The 19958-nt window shown below is 35.2% G+C and overlaps 1 protein-coding gene across 2 annotated transcripts; it reads right to left on the bottom strand.

The window, feature by feature from the left end:
* Window positions 1-234: 234 nt before the first annotated feature.
* Window positions 235-18644, bottom strand: LOC142986448 (uncharacterized). Of its 2 annotated transcripts, XM_076134961.1 has the most exons (5): window positions 11096-11174; window positions 9201-9260; window positions 4014-4250; window positions 1911-3430; window positions 235-1167 (listed from the first exon to the last, which is right to left on the bottom strand). In XM_076134961.1, exons 2-5 carry the CDS (start codon window positions 9229-9231, stop codon window positions 976-978), a joined length of 1980 nt encoding a protein of 659 aa, XP_075991076.1. In that variant the 5' UTR covers window positions 9232-9260; window positions 11096-11174; the 3' UTR covers window positions 235-975. The 2 variants fall into 2 exon arrangements, with proteins under 2 accessions (XP_075991076.1, XP_075991077.1); XM_076134962.1 differs by lacking the exons at window positions 9201-9260; window positions 11096-11174 and adding an exon at window positions 18529-18644.
* Window positions 18645-19958: the final 1314 nt, after the last annotated feature.

Raw genomic sequence — 19958 nt, 5'->3', positions numbered from 1 at the left:
AGTCACTACCCACGAGACCGAAGTCGCGGACAAAAGCTAGTATAATATAGTTTCGTGTGAGGTGAATATGTAAATAAAACAAATGTTTCACCAATCTAACATTTATTACTGAAAACTACGCATATTGTTTTTTCAACTACATTTTAAACTACGAGATTATTTTTTTATAATAATTATAGTAACTTATGTATTATGGTTATATATTATAGATTATATAGACATTGAAGTTTTACATAATTAAATTTTGATAATAATATTACTAAAGTACTTGCTTATTTTAAATTTACACCGACTTTTAAACGATACAATATAAAAATTTGATTAATGCAATATTTACTATTAAGTATAAGATTATTATAGACATATAAAGATTACACAATGTGTTTTACCAATATACTATTTACCTAATAAAAGAGTGTATGTACATTTAAACTCTACATTATATTTATTTTCAATATTACATAAAGATTAGATAGCTATAGAAAAATATTTACATAAAATATTTATGCTTTTAAGTATTCGAATATTTATACATGACGACATTTGTATAGCGAAAGCACTGAAAACATCAATTGAATCCCTTTTGTAGGTTTAAAGTGTAAGAATCCATATAACATTGACAAACAAATATTTTTCCTAGACGTTATTAATAACACCTCACATAATTTCGTTGAACATCAACCACAGACAATTATCACAAATATTTAACATTTAAATTACACATAATTTTGACTAGATTGTCATATTTATATCTTTTTTCTTTGTTTATTATTACACAGCGAGTACCCTGGCACGGGTCACAGTTTTAAGTCTTTTAGTGGACAACATTTTACAAAGTCTTTAAATTCACACACCATCGTTCGTTTCGCCTTTTTATATGACCCCCTTGGCATATAATTTCAGGAGCCACGTAGCCATGTGCAAAAAGTGGCCGCATGGCACCCAAAAGCCGGGCGACGAAACGAACATTGAATACTAGTCCTTCAAATATAAACCTTTTCTGGTTAAAATTCCTTCGAAAACCGTTTCCATTGTAGAGTCTTCGACGGTTGGCCGAAAGAACAAGTCTACTATTGTACGCATAGGCACATCAGTCGCTAGTCGTAGGGCTTCAATTAGTTCTGTGTATCTCGTCATACTACGCTCCGGGTTCTTTTTCTTTAAGTACTGTGAAAAACAAAAATAAACAGTTAATTGACTTGTACATATCAATATATGTATAAAATAATACGTTACGAATATGCCTCTATCTGTGTATCTAAATATATCTTTATATATATAATTCTTCTGTAAGTGTGTATGTCACTGAACTTCTCTTAAACGACTGGACCGATTTTGATGATTATTTTTGTGTGTATTCAAGGGGATCTGACAATGGTTTAGATTCACAATTTTGTCCGCTGGACAATGTTTTTTTAATTAATTTTTAATGTGTAGACAGGACAACGTCTGTCGGGTCCGCTAGTTATATATATAATTCAAAGGAGACTGACTGACATAGTCTATCAACGCACAGCCCGAACCACTGGACGGATGTGGCTGGGGCATGCAGATTTTAAGCGTAGACATCCATTAAGAAATCATTGTTCATCATGGATTTTGATCTACATATAATACCCCCAAGGGTATAAAATAGGGGATGAAAGTTTGTATGAAAATTCTGTCCCAAGTCACTGAAGCCACGCGAACGAAGTCGCGGACAAATGCTAGTTGAATATATTTACAAAATGCTTTTACGGGGGTCTGTTAAGTGTCTAGGCACCGAGCACCTGCTTGTCCGTGTCACTCAGACTGGTGTACATGAGTGTTGAGTGCACGAATTAGAGATGGTATACGCTTCTGGCGTCTATTACAGTGACATATTATTATGTTTTTATATCTATATGTAGCAAATCATATACATGACTTACATTATACAATTCCTGGTGCGTCATAGATGACGCTTCTGTTGCCGTGGCCTGATCTATTAGGCTTCGCTGCAGTCTTAAGGCATCTATATCGGCCGTGCTGAACATTGCGATTGCGTTCAAGTGCAAAGACTCTTGTGCGTCGAGTTCTAATGTCTTCACAAGTTTGATGACGTTTTCAACCCGCTCTACGCGTGCAATATCTGTAACATTATTGTGTTGCGCAAGAAGTTTTAGGTTTGTGGGCATATTAAACGCCGACGACCATATTAGAAAGATCGTTTTCCAATTTTCCTGAAGCAGCACTATCCGGTCAGAAATCGCCATGATGCGAGAGTAAGGTATCGCAAGCGTTGTCTTAGCTATATAAAACACTATCCTTGCGGCTATCTCATATATCCCCAGATAATTATTAGGTTCAAATAACTTTGCGGGCAATCGCATCATGCCCGCAAAGTCAGCTGGAGAGTATAAGTTATGCGACGAAGCGTCAGGTGGTGGTATCAGTGTTTGTAAATGTGGCAGTAGTAGGGGCGGCAGCCCTGGTGCGTGCGGCAGTAATGAAGGCAGCCCATGCAGTGGCACTTGCAGCTCTGGCCACCCTTGCAGTGCTGGCACTAGCGGCACGTGCTGTGGCGGCGGCACTAGCGGCACGTGCTGTGGCGGCGGCACTAGCGGCACGTGCTGTGGCGGCGGCACTAGCGGCACGTGCTGTGGCGGCGGCACTAGCTGTGGCGGCGGCAGCAGATGTGGCGGTGGCGCTTGCTGTGGCGCCACTTGCGGCGGCGGCACTTGTTGCGGCGCCACTTGCGGCGGCGGTGGCATTAGATTTTCCGGAAGACGCATTTCATGCCCTGGTATTACTTGTTGTGGTCTAGGGGGGAGTGTGGGCAAGGGTGTTAAAGTAAACTCGTTTCGAATGTTTCTGTTATGGGTAGTTAATGTGTTCTTATGTCTTGGCCACTTCTGGTATCTTTGGCGGCTTCTGTTGCGTGGTGACGTTGTGGAATCGCGTCCGTGTTGCCTAACCCTATTAGGTGAGGGCATTGGCAAAGGTGGCAAAGGCAAGCCGAGTGAATGCTGATCTGGTGGAATACGACGCGGTGAGGGCAGCACCGGCTCCCTGTAAGGCGAGGGAGCGGCCAAGGATGGTGTCCGTACCATTGCTCTACTCATTGGAGGTGGCATTCCGCTGGAGGGTGCTAGTGGGGCCACGTTTCGAATGAATGGCGGAGATGCCGGAGATGGACTTCTACGAGCTGAAGTTAAATCGTAAGGGATAGAAGGCCCCTCATCATGGCGGGGTGAGTGACCCGCCGGTGGCGGTGAAGTAAACCGAGCGGGTACTGATGTATTGTTGGTAAAAGATGTAGCCCGGCCTTCTGAATAGTTAGGAGTATTATTCCAGTTGAATAAAAAGTTACGCAAATCCATGTTGTGTCTTGAAGAAGAATTATCTTTGAGATAATAAGCTAGCTGCTTGTGTAGCGTCGTCTGTCTGGGACCGCGTTCTTGTTGAACAGCTAGAACAATAATAATAAGTTTATTTAATTGTAGCAAATAAATCATTACACTATGTTAATAATATACCAGAACCTAGAATACTAGTTTTTGTGTAACAAAAAACAACATCGGGCACTCTACAAAATTGAAAATCCTTGTGTTTCATTTTTCTTTATGAAAGATTTATATTAGAAAATCTATAACAACTACAATACAGTAATGTTATTAAAGATTGAAGAAAAAGTAAATAAAAATTTAAAAAAATGGAATGTTTGGTGGTAGCCTTTGTTGACATCTTGATCGGAAGAATTTCTTCGTAAGGTATTTATTGACTGCCGAATGTCGAACCCGACAAGAGTCCGAATAGTGGCCTCGTGTTTCTCAGTCACGCAACACGTCAGGCCTATCTCCACTTAACCACACTGCGTCTATTGCTTCGGTGGCGCTTTCTTCCTTAGTTTTATTAAAATTATGAATTTTGGATGGTTTGGAGTCAAATATCAATAGTATGACCGTAAATAGACAAATTGGTTGGTTCTTCGTGTACATTGTTATTATAATATGTAAATAAAATATATATTAATAATTGAAGTTAACAATTACCATCTCTATTCATACCGGCATCGCTACATTTTTTAAGTCTGCAAGCGCGACATTGATTCCGATGTGCTTTATCCATGGTGCAAGTGCCAGGGAGGCGTGACTTGCAGGTGTACCGGCGGTCGCGGCGGACAGACCTCTTGAAGAAGCCAGCGCAGCCATCGCACGCGAACACCCCATAGTGCTTCCCGGAGGAGTTGTCGCCGCATACTGCGCACGGCACGTCGTACAGGATTCGACCTTAACAAGCAATCTAAATGATATACACGCCCAAACAGCTTGCGACGCCTGTATGTTTCGCAAAGCACACGAGCTCTCTCGTCCATGTCTCACCACTCGGTTGACCGACATGATCAAATTTTTATGTGTTTCTAAAGTGTGCAGGTTCTGAATCCAGATCTCAGGCAGGTTTCTTGAGGTCCATCTTAGATTTTTAATAATTAGTAACCAAAAAAAAATGAAACTAAAATAAAAAAAGGGATGGGAGGTGCACCGAGCATCGTAATACTCTTTCACATGTTGACTTGAAACGTTGTGAAAATACCAGCAGAAAATGTCAGGAATAAGATCTTTACGCGTCAGTCGCATTTGCTACCTGTGAGCCATAGGGGAGATCACGTAAACAGTAAAATAAACCATGAAGTCGCTCGTGCTACAGCTCGCAGTGTGTACCAGTACAGCCTAAATATCAGCCTAGCCTTTCTTCCAAACTATGTTCGCGTCGGCTTCCAGTCTCACCGGATGCAGCTGAATATCTATATGACCTCCACACAACGCAATGACCTGGGATATAACACGATACCCTTCGGTAAGACTGCTTGTCAGACTTTCAAGCTTCTGACTACTGGTAACGTCTGTCAAAGATCTTCGAAAATGACCACCGGGAATTTAACGTGCCTTCTGAAATACAGAGAAACTCGATATGCATAAGATGGTCACCCATCCACAGAACAACCTCGGTAAGCGTGGCTTAACCTCGGAGATTTATCCGCGCGGCTGTTTTTAACTAAGACACGAGCTTTTCAAAGTACCAGTGCCGTCTATAATAGTTTGGAAGCCGCATTGATAGGAACCACTTATCTAATAATTATATTATAACAATACGACCTACGGAAACAGTACCAATTTAAAAAACGAGGGTTAAGTTAGCATTATTACATCATCACTTCACAGAAGGACATATTTTCTGAGTTCACAGTATATAAAGTCTCTCACCAGTGATTAATAAATCAAAGTGTCAGGGTTATATATTTACTCGAGATACACAAAAGCGCCGCGGGCCGTAGGACTCCGCCCCTTTATGGGAGGCTCTTATAATTTATGACTTTGCACAGCGGTATGTTTCTAACGAAGAAAGGGATGGTCGTATACAGTCGGTATACAAGGACTCTGTTTAACTATTTCGATTGGTTTAAGAGAAGTTTAAAGATAGAAACAGTTATATTACAATAATCTATACTAATATTATAAAGCTGAAGAGTTTGTTTGTTTGTTTGAACTCGCTAATCTCACGAACTACTGATCCGATTTGAAAAATTCTTTCAGTGTTAGATAGACCATTTATTGAAGAAGGCTATAGGCTATATCATCACGCTACCGCCAATAGGAGCAGAGTAACAGTAAAAAATGTTACAAAAACGGGGAAAATGTTGACCCATTCACTCTTATGTGACGCAAGCGAAGTTGCGCGGGTCAGCTAGTCTTTCATAATATTATAACTATGCCTCTAAACACACAATTAATGAAGTCGATACGCCAAAATCACAATATGTCTATTATATAGCATCTTACTGTCAAAATATTATTTGCACATTGCCTTTGAATAAACGACCGGCATGGCATTGAGGGCACACTGACAAAAAACTATTCGATCATGCCTTACTTGTGAGGGTTCCGTATTAAAATAGTTATTCTTTTTCCCGAATCGCGAATGATAAGGAAGCTTAGATAGCAGATATCAGTAATTGTGACTAGTAGAATAGTGTCATAATGACTGACTGTCATCATGAGACAGCCAAAAGACTAGGACAGATGGATAGGGTTCTCCATAGAATGTCACAACATAATAATTTGACATTATTCATAACCTAGACGAAACCTACCAATTTAAAATACATACAACTCAAAGGACTGACTGACATAGTGATCAAAGCACAGCCCAAACCACTGGGCGGATTTGGCTGAAATTTGGCATACAGGTAGATGTTATGACGTAGGCCGCTAAGAAAGGATTTTAATCAATTCTAACCCCAAAAGATAAAATAGGAGATGAAAGTTTGTATAAAAGTTCTGTCCTAAGTCACAATTCGGAAGGATTAAGTCGTGGGTAAAAGTTTTCATAATAAGACAGTAAAATAAAGTCCGCTTAATTGAAAACTATTTCCGAAATCCCGCGGTACCCCAAAACGTCCAAAGCATCTTTAGGATCCCACGGGCAGAGACAATAAGTTTATTCACTCGCTAACAGTCGTAAAGGCATAAAGGCAAACTGAACAAGACATCCCATTGGTATTCAACCCACAATACACTTGCGCCGGATGTGTGGTGTCAAATGAACTGATCGGGAGTGAATGTAAAAAGAATGAACCATGAGAAAACGTTTAGCACAGATAATTACGGGTTACTGAATGACTGTTTTTTTTTGTTTTTAACTTGAGATAAGTGGTATTTTATTTTTATGTTTGACTGACCATTTGAAAGGAGAATATTCCTCTGGATTTCAATATTTATTTAGAGAGAAAATCTATGCCTCTAGGATATAAATTAGTTGTCCATAACATTAATACACCCAATAAAAAGCGAATAATTAGACTGTGCATATCTATTTGTCGAAAAACATTTTTTCTGAACGCCTTATGCTTTAGATCAAGAAGTCGTGGGATTAGAAATATAAGATTGCGTATAATAACCATATTTTATATGAAAATGATGATCTAACATTACGCTATAACCCATTGGAACGAAGTTTTTAGATCAAATGCGATGTGAGCTCAAATGCTAGGATATAAACTTAATTATTTTAAATGAAGGATTAAGTAAGGGAAAGGAAGAAAATAAATGAATAAGTTAATAAAAAATAAATAAGTTCACACCAAAACCACACGCATTAACTCGTTGATAGAACTTTTACTCGAAAGTCGACACTCCAAACAAATTGTCACTGTTTCACTGAATATATAGATGTAATTTACAAAGAAGTACCACTAAAGGGTGGCTTATTTTATTGTTTTAAACATATTTTATTATAACGTCTGTATATGCTAAAGTGTAGGCAGAGGTGAAAAAATTCACCTGCTTTTCGCCATTTATAATTTAATGAGTCTAGCAGTTTAATTTAGAAGAAAACTATACCCGCGTTACTCGATTTACAATTAAGTAGGGGTGAGGTGTCAACTAAAGTTTGGTTAGACAATTGGCCTGATGAAGACCCATAGACCAAGTAGTAGCCGCTGAATGATGTAGGATACGAAACCAAACCCCGGGCTGGCATTGAAAATTTTCACAAATCCCAGAACAATTTTGTCAACCCCTGATAACGGACAAGATACCAGACCCCGGCTAGCATTGAAAACTGAATGATAACAGGCATGTTACCAAACCGCGGACTACTTTTGACAATATCAAAAAAGCCAAAAATAATTTTGACCAATCGTAGAATCAAACTAATCACCAGTCGTAACCCAGTCAACAGTTAATATTATTATTAATTGCCAACGAAATGCGTCATCGCATTTTTACGTATCGGTCCCAAATCATCATCTGACGGTCATTAACCGTGCGAGCGATCACCTGTGCAGTGACCGCTCGCGTGACTGAGGGGTCAAAACAAACCCTCCCTTAAATGAACAAGCCATTTAAATTAAAATTTATACCCAGGAAGAGATGTTCCCACAACAATTTTGCGTGATATATGAGTTTTAAAATATTTTTTTGTGTTTATTTAAGTGTAGAGTCGGTGTAACGATTTTGAATTTTTTTAATGAACTTTTTATTGTTTAAACTGTTGTTTTGAGTAAATAAATAAGATTTTAAATAGTGTTGTTTGTTAAAATTTTAATCATTTTTTTTTTGGTAATGAAATTCATAAATCGCAGCTTTTGATTTCTCATAAATTTAAAATTTTATAAATTCAACGTATTAACACAAAAATTATTCACATCTCGCTAACCACTATTAGAAGAAATGACTCTAAAATTAATCACACGTTTAATTCAAAAACAAATTATTGCCAAAATAACCGCCATTAAAGTGGTGTTATCATGTTAGATGATAATAACTAATTCGAAAAGCACTAATAAACGGTATCAGTATAGCAAGGGGTGTGTGGGAGCTGTGAGAGTATCAACAGATGCGCGGGTACCTCGTGGGAATGCAGCCGATGAGTCAAATTGTCCACACGTCATCTCGACGGTAATTAGCCATTAATATTGACTGTAATTAATCTATACTAATATTATAAAGCTGAAGAGTTTGTTTGTTTGAACGCGCTAATCTCAGGAACTACTGATCGAATTTAAAAAAATCTTTCAGTGTTAAGTAGCTAGGTTAGGTATCATCAATCATAGGTGAGGTAGTTAGGTATCATCAAGCTACAACCAATAGGAGCAGAGTAACAGTAAAAAATGTTACAAAGACGGGGAAAATTATGACCCATTCTCTCTTATGTAACGCAAGCGAAGTTGCGCGAGTCAGCTAGTTAGCCATAAATATCGAATGTAAATTAAACTTAATATCGAGAGGGAGGTTAGATCCCGTGGAAAAAATGCCGCTAAAAAGCGACTGTGAAGTGCCACTAATATTGTAATTAGCAGTCAGTGAAGCTAGTCATTAAAACTGTTTTTGTTGTGTTAGTGTTTTTTTTTGTAATTTTACACTTTAACATATATTTTTGTTTCTTTACAAGTGTTAGTCAGAAGTCAGCCATATTCGCACTAGTATAGAAAAGGAAGTGCAGGAAATTTGCATAATTATATGCAATTTATAAATCAAAATTTCTAATTCAATTGGAAAATGCAATTTAAAAATGATTTTACGAATGTGAGAGCCGGATAAAATTTATTGCTCACTGAACGGAAGTTTATAATTTTTCCAAACTATTTACGTAACAGACAGTGTAAAAGATATCCTATTTTGAAGTTTCCTTAACTGAGAGAAGTAGACTTGACAGTTTATCTGCTTTTAAGCACTTACCAAGACCAGACGCAAGGCGTATCGGGCGCATAACTATCTATTCACGATATTTCCACGTTTCTACAAACAAAACACCACATTAAAACGAATCCACGGGAACTATTTTCTCATCGGAACGTTGAGAATGAACACTGGAGTACTTCGCGGTTTTCAAGAGCACTCTAAAGTCAAAGGAATCAGTCAAGAATTGCAACAAACGTAAGAAAATAATTCTCTATTGTGAATGCGCCTGGTGGCAACATCTTTCGGCCACAATGCCGAGTGGCCCTTGCAATTTGTTCATTATTGTTATTGTTCTAATGCCACTTTATATAAACGGTTATTGGATCGAGAGCAATTGAGCGGTTAAAGTTTCATTCATTCGAAACACTCAATATTACCCTAACAAATATATTCGTGTGAATAGTTTTTGTGTAATTGTTACTTGATTTTGTTACTGTTGTTAATACGTTTTAAGTTTTATATGGTTTAAATTTTATTGAATAAAAATTTTGTATTTAAATTTATTACACATTTTACTTTAATGTAAAGTAAAATGGAATCGTTTATTTCTTTTTCGTAAAGTCAAAAAAAAAACCGGCTTAAGATTAAAAAACGAACGCAACGGATAGTGCGATGACAATAGAAAACAAGTATCCCCAAACTACAAAACAGTAGTCAAATAACAAGTAGTTTCACGGAAATCACACAATTATTGACGAGAAAAAAAACAAGTCATTTTGCGTAAACCATTCTTAAGAGACAAAAAGGATGCAGTAGCGAGGATTTCTTTTGTCTGTCGGTCACTTAGTATTGCATCTTTCTGCATAATTACAGCATCGAAAAACAGGTAATTACATTCAGATAATCCGGGTAAGTATCTGTACAAAGGCCGGGATGAGATGGGTCGGGAAGGCCCGGTGCGCGCCCGAGGGTTGCACACAATAGAACCACCAATAATAACATCGGAAAGTCGGTAGCTTCTCGCTTTCAACATTGAACTATAACAAAAACTACTAATACGTTTTTTGATGTTTGGGCCTCGAGGAATTTGCGGCCCCGTTTTTTTTGGATGACTTTTAGATATACAGCTGTTGTGATAACAAACATTTTTATGGTGTATTAATCCGTGATATTATATTTAATATGGACGAAATTTTATATACTTATTTATGGCACGGATAAGTTAATGAATAATTTAATATTTTTAAATTTCATTATGTTTCGTAAGTGTGTTGCAATTATTTGATTCCAGAAATTAAAAACCAGTAGTTGGCTATTAAAATAGAAAGAGATATAGAATTTAGAAAAATTTCGAAGAAATCTATCTAATACTGCACTCAGTCTTTGAAAAATAATACTGATTGAACAGTGAAATGAAAGTCGCGAAATCGTTTAGATAAAATTACGTGTTACTAAGAAAACGAGTCAGAAGTAGCTAGAAGAATTCTTTAATTAGTATTAGATTAGACTTCATGTTAATCAGAAAACTTACGAAATAACTTTGATATTTTGTCTACACGTTTAAAAACGACAAAATTATTCGTTAAATAAAGATAACAGTTGATAGAAAAATCAGCCCTAAAATATAATTACGCATGATAATATTGAGATTAAGAATTGCAAGTACTTAAATATAAGTTGATAGAAGAAGTCGGTAAAAATAGAGATTAGGAAGAAGTACCCAATAGTACTCATATTTTAATGTAATAGTAGTTTTAGTAATACATTAAAATAAAAAGATTAATCCCGTTTTCTGAGGTACATTTAGCAGTAGTTTACTTATTCAATAGCGCTTAAGCTCATATAAAAAAAAACGCTATTTAACAGATAAACTACCGCTAAATGTGCTCAGAAACAAGGTATAAGTAGTATATTTAAATTGACATATAGTTTTAATAATAATGTAAAGTTACCTATCTATATGAGTTCGCGTCGTCAACTGACTCGGTCCCAAGTTCCCGATAGCGATAAGGCAGTAAAATCAATTTAACATTAAGTCACACAACCGTGGCGGTAGACCATTAATATAAACTTAACAACTTGACAAATAAGCGAATTTTAATCTAGCATTAACAGCCCGGTTATAGTTTACTATCGGCGAATTAATTTAACGCAAGAAAAGATTAAAATTAATTTTGAGTAATGGTTTGGAACTTTAATGACGCCATCGTGTTATGTAACTTAGTGACGTCATTTTGGTTTTTAACTGTGTTGTTACTGGGCAAAGGTTCTCCTAAACCCTTATATTGCTAACTATCTTAAGTCGTTTCTTGCCAAATACTTTTCTGAATGAATTACTACTTAAATTATAGAATGGATTTTATTTCAATTGGGCACACATTATAATCCGGACAAACACATAGAATACTTTTTAACCCGTGAAATATCTCCAAATTAACAAAATCTCGGGTTGTGAATACGAATTACTAACACATTAGATATTTTTAGCCCGAGAAACTTCTTTAATTGTATAAAATCTAGGCTAAAAGCTTATGAACAACTTTTCCGCTCACAAGATTTTCATGAAACGTCTATTGCACAAGTTAGCAAAGTCAACATGTGTCAGATGAATTAGGAACTAAGTTGCTGAAGCCACTGCAAAGTTCTGTCTAGAATATAACAGGTAAAGTCTAAAATCCGACCGCTTTTAGTAAAATATTAATTAATTAAATTATTCGTAATCATACAAGGCACGATATATCTATGTATATCAGGCCTTTTTCCCGCAAGGGGTAGGCGGAAATGAGAGGACACCCCTTGATACGCTTCAAACTGCCTTTAATTAATTCACATCCATACATCTAGTTATGTTGGAACTATTTCTAAATATGTTATTCCTAATAATATAATCCATTACTGTCGCACTGTCAAGCAAGTGTCTCCTACCAGAATGAGAGTGAGGTTAGGCCTTAAGTCCACCACGGTGGCCAAATGCGAGTTTCGAAATGTATTCAAGAACTCTTAGACATTGAAAGTTGTATTACAATGTTTTTCCTTCACCGTTAGAAAAAGTTATATTATTTCTAATACACACAAATATTCGAAAAATCATTGGTGTGTTGCCTCCGGTTAGAAATTTCGACTTGTGTGGGAGGTGCTAAGACCACTCGGCTACCACAGCCAACACAAAAGCGAAAATAGATAGGTACTTAAAAGTCATCCTAAAATCCAAAAGTATACGATTTCCTTCGATCCAAAAGTATCCATCCAAAAGTATACGAAACTGATACTTCTTGAGACAGAGCTCCCGCATGCACTTGATTCATGTGCCGATGGGACTTAATTAGCGTGTACCCACCACGACGTTTAGCTGGTGGTCCAGAAACCGTATATAATAATTGTAACACATAATTAAGGATATAGGGGAACACACTGATTGCCAAATTGCGAAATATGAGATCTTTAATAATGTGAGGAATAGGGTATGCGAATGATGACCAGGAATTTCGGTTAGTGCGGGGTCAAGTAATAGATTTTTTTCGTTATTTTCTATTTGAAAGAATTCGTGGCAGGCCCGGAGATTGATAAAAGTCCTTATAATAATTGAGTTGCTCTCTCTTACATATGACTGACACTGTCAAAACGAAATGTAAGTGTATTTCATACACCTCTAACTACACCATCGTATTTAACAAGTGAGATGCTGTAAAATAAACTAAAACAAAACAAAAGTTCCATCTTTTCCCTTTACCTAATGTAACTTTCATTGCCAACTCTATCACAAACCTCTACCTACACTTTCAGGAACAAGCATAATGCAATAAGTAACAAAAATAAAAACCTCAAAATACAGAGTTAATGGTCTGCCAATCAGCCTGAAGTTTCAATTACAAAAAGTACCTAAAAGGCATAACCGATTCTCAATTTTGCTTTTTCAAAAATATCTTCGATCATGCAAGCCTGCAGGCCGTGAGTGCATCACAAACGTCCACTCTTAAAAGCTTCGGAAACCTTCGCAACAAATAAGAGTATTTAAACCTTTCAATTAATATCACTTATTTCGTTTTCCAGGTGAATAACGGTACGATTCGATTAAAATATTTTCATATCGAGTTCATTCGTAAAGAGTAATTAATACGTTGTAATAAACTGTTATTAAATGCAAACTACAGATTAAAAATTATTTTGCTTTAGGTAATAACATTTAATTCTATCCATGATTTAGTCCGCGTAAAAAGACTTCCCGGGGTAAAAAGTGTAGCACAAATCCTATAAAATATGCTAATCCAAGATGTATTTTATATGTGTGACAAATTTCATTCAAAATCCGTTCACTAATTTTGGCGTGACATGAGTACCAGTCAAGCAAACTTTCCCATTTATAATATTAAAAGGTTGTAAAAGTCAAAACGTCTCTAAACTTCATATACCTCTGCCAACGTTTAATAGTAAAACACGTATATTACAAACAAAAGTTCTATTTATAGTTTGTAATGCAAACCGCAAACCTACATGAATACAAATGAAATGCTTTATGAACTAAATATGAACATTCCATAGCATTCTGTTCATCGGAACGCGGAAATCCCGAAAACAGCCGAACATATTTTCAAAGAACTCAAATATTCCGAGTATTTCGGTTTTAATTTGTAATTTAATGAAATATTATTTAGCAGGTTGGCAAATTCACTAGCAACACACCCGACCCCGCCTGGTTTAGTAGAACCAAATTCGATAAAAAAAAACTACTTCACATTCAATGTTTTCTTAAAAATCTCTCTATCTATTGTAGAAATTCTTGAGAAAATCTGTTTAGTATATTCTGAGTTTATCGCAAAATTCGAAAGGTGTGATTAAGTTTTTAATTAGCCGGCGTTAAGACAACAAAAACTATACCTCTGACCGAGATCTATGTTCATGCAGAACAATAATTAGTCTTGAATAATTTTAGAGATAAAAACCATGAAATTCCAAAAACTAAATTAATTTCTATCAACCCTAATACCTACTAACATTATAAATGCGAAAATCTATCTGTTCTGCTTGCTATATCGAATTAAAGAAGTGTAGCATGGAGATAAATGGCGAACTTAAGTTCCAAACATAGTCTACCGTTTGTAAAACCAGACGCTAACTCTTTTTTTTATTTTATCCAAGTTGCGCGTAAGCGGAGCCGCGCGGTGCAGCTAGTAAAAAGAAAAACGAAATGCAATGCAAAGATCAAAGAATACGTACAAATCCTTTTTCCGAGATATCACACAAAGTTTGTAAAAATCCTCCTATTCATATAGTTCCAGGATTTTCCTACGCAGAAATAGAATACTTCTGGAAAGTTCTAGCGTATTCACGTGTAGGGTCTCTGCAATTTAATACCACAATGATATTCTCAGGCTTACTATAAGTCTTCATATTGCAGGTGGAATACTTCGAAATATGATATAGGTCCGTATTCCTTATTTTTCTGGACAGTCCGCGTGGAAAGATTTACCGGGGTAAAAAGTACCAAACATAAATATGTATATTATTATGTTACTGTAAAAGCCCGAAAATGTGACCTTCTCTGCTCTCTGCCTACCCCGAAAATCTTAAGTACAAAAGACGTCCCTGATTTTGAAAAATTCTTTACAGTGCCTTTTAATAATCGTTTAAATGGAATGAACTGCCACATTGAGCAGGCTCAACCTGAGTTAAAGAGTAGGTATGGAGTTCACATCTTGGTTGAGACAATACTTTATATAACTTCTTTATATAACTTTATATAACGTTTTTGTAAAATGATCCTATCCTATCATATGAACAAGTAATACAAACAGACGTAGGAGGAGGAGGTAACCTTTACTGCACTATTTTTAATTACGATTGAGGAGGTATTATTGCGAGCTTCCTACAAAACGCCCACAGTGTAACTGGATATTATTAAAGAAAGCTCCTTTGACATTTGATTTACACGAGCATATCCTTAGAGAAGATATAGTTAGACGACTTAGCTCGAGAAGTAATAATATATGCTAATGTCCCTTAATGTCTTTCCTTGTCCCATTTTGATACTAACATAATTTTGAAATTATAGGGTAAACTAACATGATTTTGATATTATTAAGGGTGTACTTTAAGATTTTTTTTAATGAAAGAAAAATGATGGGCTGTGGCAACGTCCCGTCTCTTGCGTGCGTTTTTTATAGGCAACTATTTTTTGTATAACACATTACGTTTTATTAAGAACCTGCGAATATGTATGTTAAATTCTTCGCAAGTAAATCTGACTTTTAAGATTTTAAATTGATAATTTCATTTGTTAAGTAATCAGTTTGAAACTTTTAACTAGCATGATGAAACTCCCGACGGAAAAATTATTTCATTTTAGAAACACAGCGGTAATTTTTAAAAATATTAGTATGAAATAAAATGTATAGATAGAATAAGTATACCTTTATACTTAGAAAAGAGCTATTCAATAGCTCTACAGTTACATTGAAACCCTATATTAATTACTTCCCTTCTCAGTACTACATATTGCAATCAGATAATGTCTATGAACAACTAAAACCCGCAAATGAAATTCTCATAATAGTTCTCTATGAAAGGAAATTTAATTACGTTTTGGGGCTCAACACACGACACACCAGTTAATTTGTTAAATGCTTGAAACCGACGGAAGAGTATGACAACATGTGTGGATGTGAATAAAGCAAAAGATGTTTGTAGCAATTGAAGTCGAAAAGTCCTGGTCAGACACCGGTTTCTCTTACAGACTATATATATGTATATTACTAGTTTTATCCCCGACTGCCTCTGCCACCTGATTTTTCCCACGGGAATGCGTCATTTTCCCAGGTAAAAAGAAGCCTATGTCCTTTCTAGGGTATCAAAATATCTCCATACCCAATTTCATTCAAATTGGTTCAGTAGTTTAGGCGTAATTGAGTAACAGACAGTTACTTTCGCATTTATAATATAAAAAAATGACAGTAATAAATGTATGGATGTATATATTCGACAGAAGAAAGGAACGAGAAGCGTTCTTTCGTCTTTACCCATCCACATAGGAAAAAGTGAAATATTTATTGTAAAATATAAAAATAATAAGCATTTTCCAAGGATACTTTCCTGGTAGTTCTCAAAGAGATATTTTTAAAATATTGCCAGCGCTTAACCTTCTAGGAAACCGATCTCATGTCTTTATTATTAACGTGGGAGACTGACAAGGCTGTCTTCAAAGGGAGAGAGGAAATTGATAAGAAAATTGCGCTTTTACTGCACTAAAGGTTATTAAACATTAAAGGTAACATGTGAGTACTTTGAACATGTTATAAAGTAATAATTTGTTGAAGGTAAGTTAGTAATTTAAAAGATGAGTTGGGGGCTTTCGACTATCTTATTTGACAACTATTTGAAAGCCACTATGCTGTACATTATTTTCTTCGTTAGATTTTAATAATTGACACGATACGTCAAAGCAGCAATGTACTTTTTATTGACCATCAATATTACGTGCACTAGTTGTCAAATGAGATACGCAATACGCAGTAAGACCGGGCTTCCGAATACAGAATGATTAGCCAAAAGCTGCCATTAGATTAAATTTAGAAAGAAACAGGAAGCTTTGTCCAGAAGTTAGCCACACTAACAAACAAACTAGACTAAAAAAAATGATCGAGGTAAGAGATGGTAGATCTATACCATACCATAATGTCGTTTTCCGACGGCATCAAAAAATAAATACGACAGACATTATTCAAAGTTTTAAGTACAGAAAAGTCCCGACGGACAGGTGTTGAAAATTCTCATTCATTTTCATAACACTGATATTTACGCGAGAAAACTTAGCAACAATCACGTTTTTATCAAAGTATTTACTGCACAAATGTTTGAGTTAAAACTATTTGTAAAGGGTACTTTAAAACTTTACTACACTGAGAATGTTTCTTGTATCCTACTTAGTGACGGAAGAAAAACATTCTATAGAAATACAGGGAATTATGAAGAATACTTTATAACAAGGTAGATATTTTATTCCGTATTTTCACTTGGAAAATATTTCTCGGAACCCGTAATACTTCATAAGTAGAACGAATTAAAAACAATATGTATTTTATATAAAAAATATAAACGGGCAGAAAATATTTTATGTACTGAGTGTATTGTTATATACTGAAATTATAGAGGATGTATTAAAATTCACGGAAATCACGACTACCTTTTTGGCTACCTTTGTCATCGAAATCTGACTTGCTGTATAAAAAATCATTTCTACGACTTTTATATACCAACTAGTGAGATTATTATGTATATAAAAAAATGTACTAAAATTCCCTATTGTATTTCTGATAATACATTTCGACTGTCAAATGTAAACTTTATACCAAGTTAGTTTCACTTGTTGCGCTTTAAACTATGCTTTACAATGTACAGAACTCATCAAAAACTGAATTACTAAAAGACTTTATAATTTTAAAACAATGCTTATTTATTGTAAAAGAGAATATGCGACATGTTTTCAAACGAAAGTAGAGATACATTGTATCGAGTATCTGTGCCCCATGTAAATTATATTACGTAGAACCATGCATGTGAATAAACATGATTCGAGCAATGAACTATTGTCTATATAAATTGTTGCATAAAAATTTTCAAGCGCTTTGTTACCATGTTTTACAGTTTCAGGAATTTGTCGGTAGAATATATCGACCCACTGTAATATAAAGAGCTGTAAATTCATGTTTCATTTTTGCATTTTTAACAAGTATTAAACGGACGAATCGTTTAATAACTCTGCTATTAAAGTTACGAAAAAAATAAATGAAGCTTTTGAATTTTGTTGAAATTTTCATGTGAAGTGACAATTTTTTCTGTTTTATGCGTCACATATTTAATTGTTTACAAGAAACAATTAAAATGTTCATAATCGAAAATGTCAATGGCAATGGAATTAATCTCGAATTTATTAGAACATCAAATCATCCCCAAACAAAAGCATGTAATTTCGTGTAAATCTAAAATGTCATTATGTTACAAACTATTCCTACGCACAGCGGCAGAGCTTTTGCGACTAACACTTAAGCAAAAGCAAAATATAAATCAATTCAAAGTCGCACATTTGCACAACATTTCCTACTTTATTTCCACTTTAGGGAACATCAAGTCCGTACCAAACCTATTTCTATGAATTTCCTTCAAATTTCTACGTTTATTCCTATCTCCAAATGTAATAACCAGTCTATATCCTATCGAAGGTAGTGCCGGGAACCGCGTCCATTTAACTACGAAGCACCATTAAATTTATTTTAAAAGTGTGGTGCGCATCCCATCCTTTTACTGATGAAAATGTCCGATAATTAATTTACGCCAGCTATTATATTAAAATGCTTTATGTTGACCACAAATAGTAATATGAAAATGACAATACCTTTGATTAAAGTCTCCATTGTAATATAATCACTATTAAAAGTCACTCATTGCAACAAAATTTTGTTATCACTTGGATAAATTTGCACTGGCTCGATATTATCGCGGGGATGGTTGGTGATCGAATGCCAGTGACTCCTGCGCAGGGCCGTAAGGGCTGATAGGGCGCGGCGCGGCCCGTCCCCGCCCCTCTATTGTTCATTTGAAGTCATTCAGACCTCTATCAATGATATAATTGAGGCGTTTGCCTTTTGTATTCATCAAACAAATATGCGGTTTGTGAATGGTGACACGTCAATGTTTATTTTAGAATTGATTTAGAAGTTCGTGATTTATTTTTATAAGGAGACTTAAAAAAATGAGATGTTTTTAATAAGAATGATTTCGCAAACGTATGAATATTTTAAAATAGTTGTAAAATTATCAAATTGTTATAAATTCCTAATTCTTTTCGAAATTAATCGTGAAAAAATAGTATATTTTACGTGACAAAACCCCTTTGTTAAAATTACAATACTTGTTTTCTATTGTCATTGTAATCGCACGCAACACGATAAAAATTCAATATTATAACATCATCAGTATAAGAAACCCTGTCTGCTGACACTAGCGAATCCAAGAAGAATAGAAATCTAACACCCACTTTAGCCTCATTGGAAAATGTAATCAAAAATTTTAAGAGTAAAATTGATAGAAGATCGAACCCCACTAAAACAATATGACTACTAATTCCCTCAAAATAGATAAAACAATTTGACTTCTCCCTCAAACAAAATCCCAGATTCGCTATTATCATCAGAATAAAGCCAATCTCTGAGCATAATATTATTAACATTAACACAATTTCAATTAGCACATAAAAATTACTAAAGTCAAAAAACTGAATTTTAAAGTAATATTTGAGAATATAAAAGTGAGATTAATACAACATTGCCGTCACAGTAGGTACTGACCACGGCGCCCCTCTCATTGTGAGAGGGATTTGCCCTAAACCCTCCAGCCCTCCAGCCCTCGGCTATTTGATACACTTGCAAATTGCTTTATGCATTCAATTAATTACTCCCGACAGATATTTCCAATCAAATTTGAGTTAGTACAAAATCATTTTAGTATTTATATTGAAACTGATTGATTTTGGTCATAGTCAAGTTGTTAGGCCTTTAAAACCCTTAATACAACTTTGAGACAGCAACATCGTGAACACAATATAGACCAAAAAGTTACCCAATTCAAAAATTTACAAAAAAATTAAAATCTTTATTTGAAATTATCAATTTTTCCTAGGAATAATTTTCAAAAAAATTACGTTAAGTTAATTTGGACCAATTATAGCTATTGAATTTATCTCAAAATTAGTCAGTCAGTAAATAAATCCCCAATAAATAGAATAAGGTCAATTTAAACACAATTATAATCATGACAATCAGAAAA

The sequence above is a fragment of the Anticarsia gemmatalis genome, chromosome Z, assembly GCF_050436995.1.
Source record: "Anticarsia gemmatalis isolate Benzon Research Colony breed Stoneville strain chromosome Z, ilAntGemm2 primary, whole genome shotgun sequence".
NCBI classification, from domain to species: Eukaryota; Metazoa; Arthropoda; class Insecta; order Lepidoptera; family Erebidae; genus Anticarsia; species Anticarsia gemmatalis.
Note: the sequence above shows the minus strand (reverse complement) of the source record. Positions and strands in the feature narration are given on the sequence as shown.

Excerpts from the sequence above, each read along its gene's own strand:
- LOC142986448 (XM_076134961.1), bottom strand. The coding sequence starts at position 9,231 with ATGCGCCCGATACGCCTTGCGTCTGGTCTTG. Across the intron at positions 3,431-4,013 it reads TGCCGGTATGAATAGAGATG|CTGTTCAACAAGAACGCGGT; the intron begins GTAATTGTTAAC and ends TTATTGTTCTAG. Across the intron at positions 1,168-1,910 it reads CGCACCAGGAATTGTATAAT|TACTTAAAGAAAAAGAACCC; the intron begins GTAAGTCATGTA and ends TGTTTTTCACAG.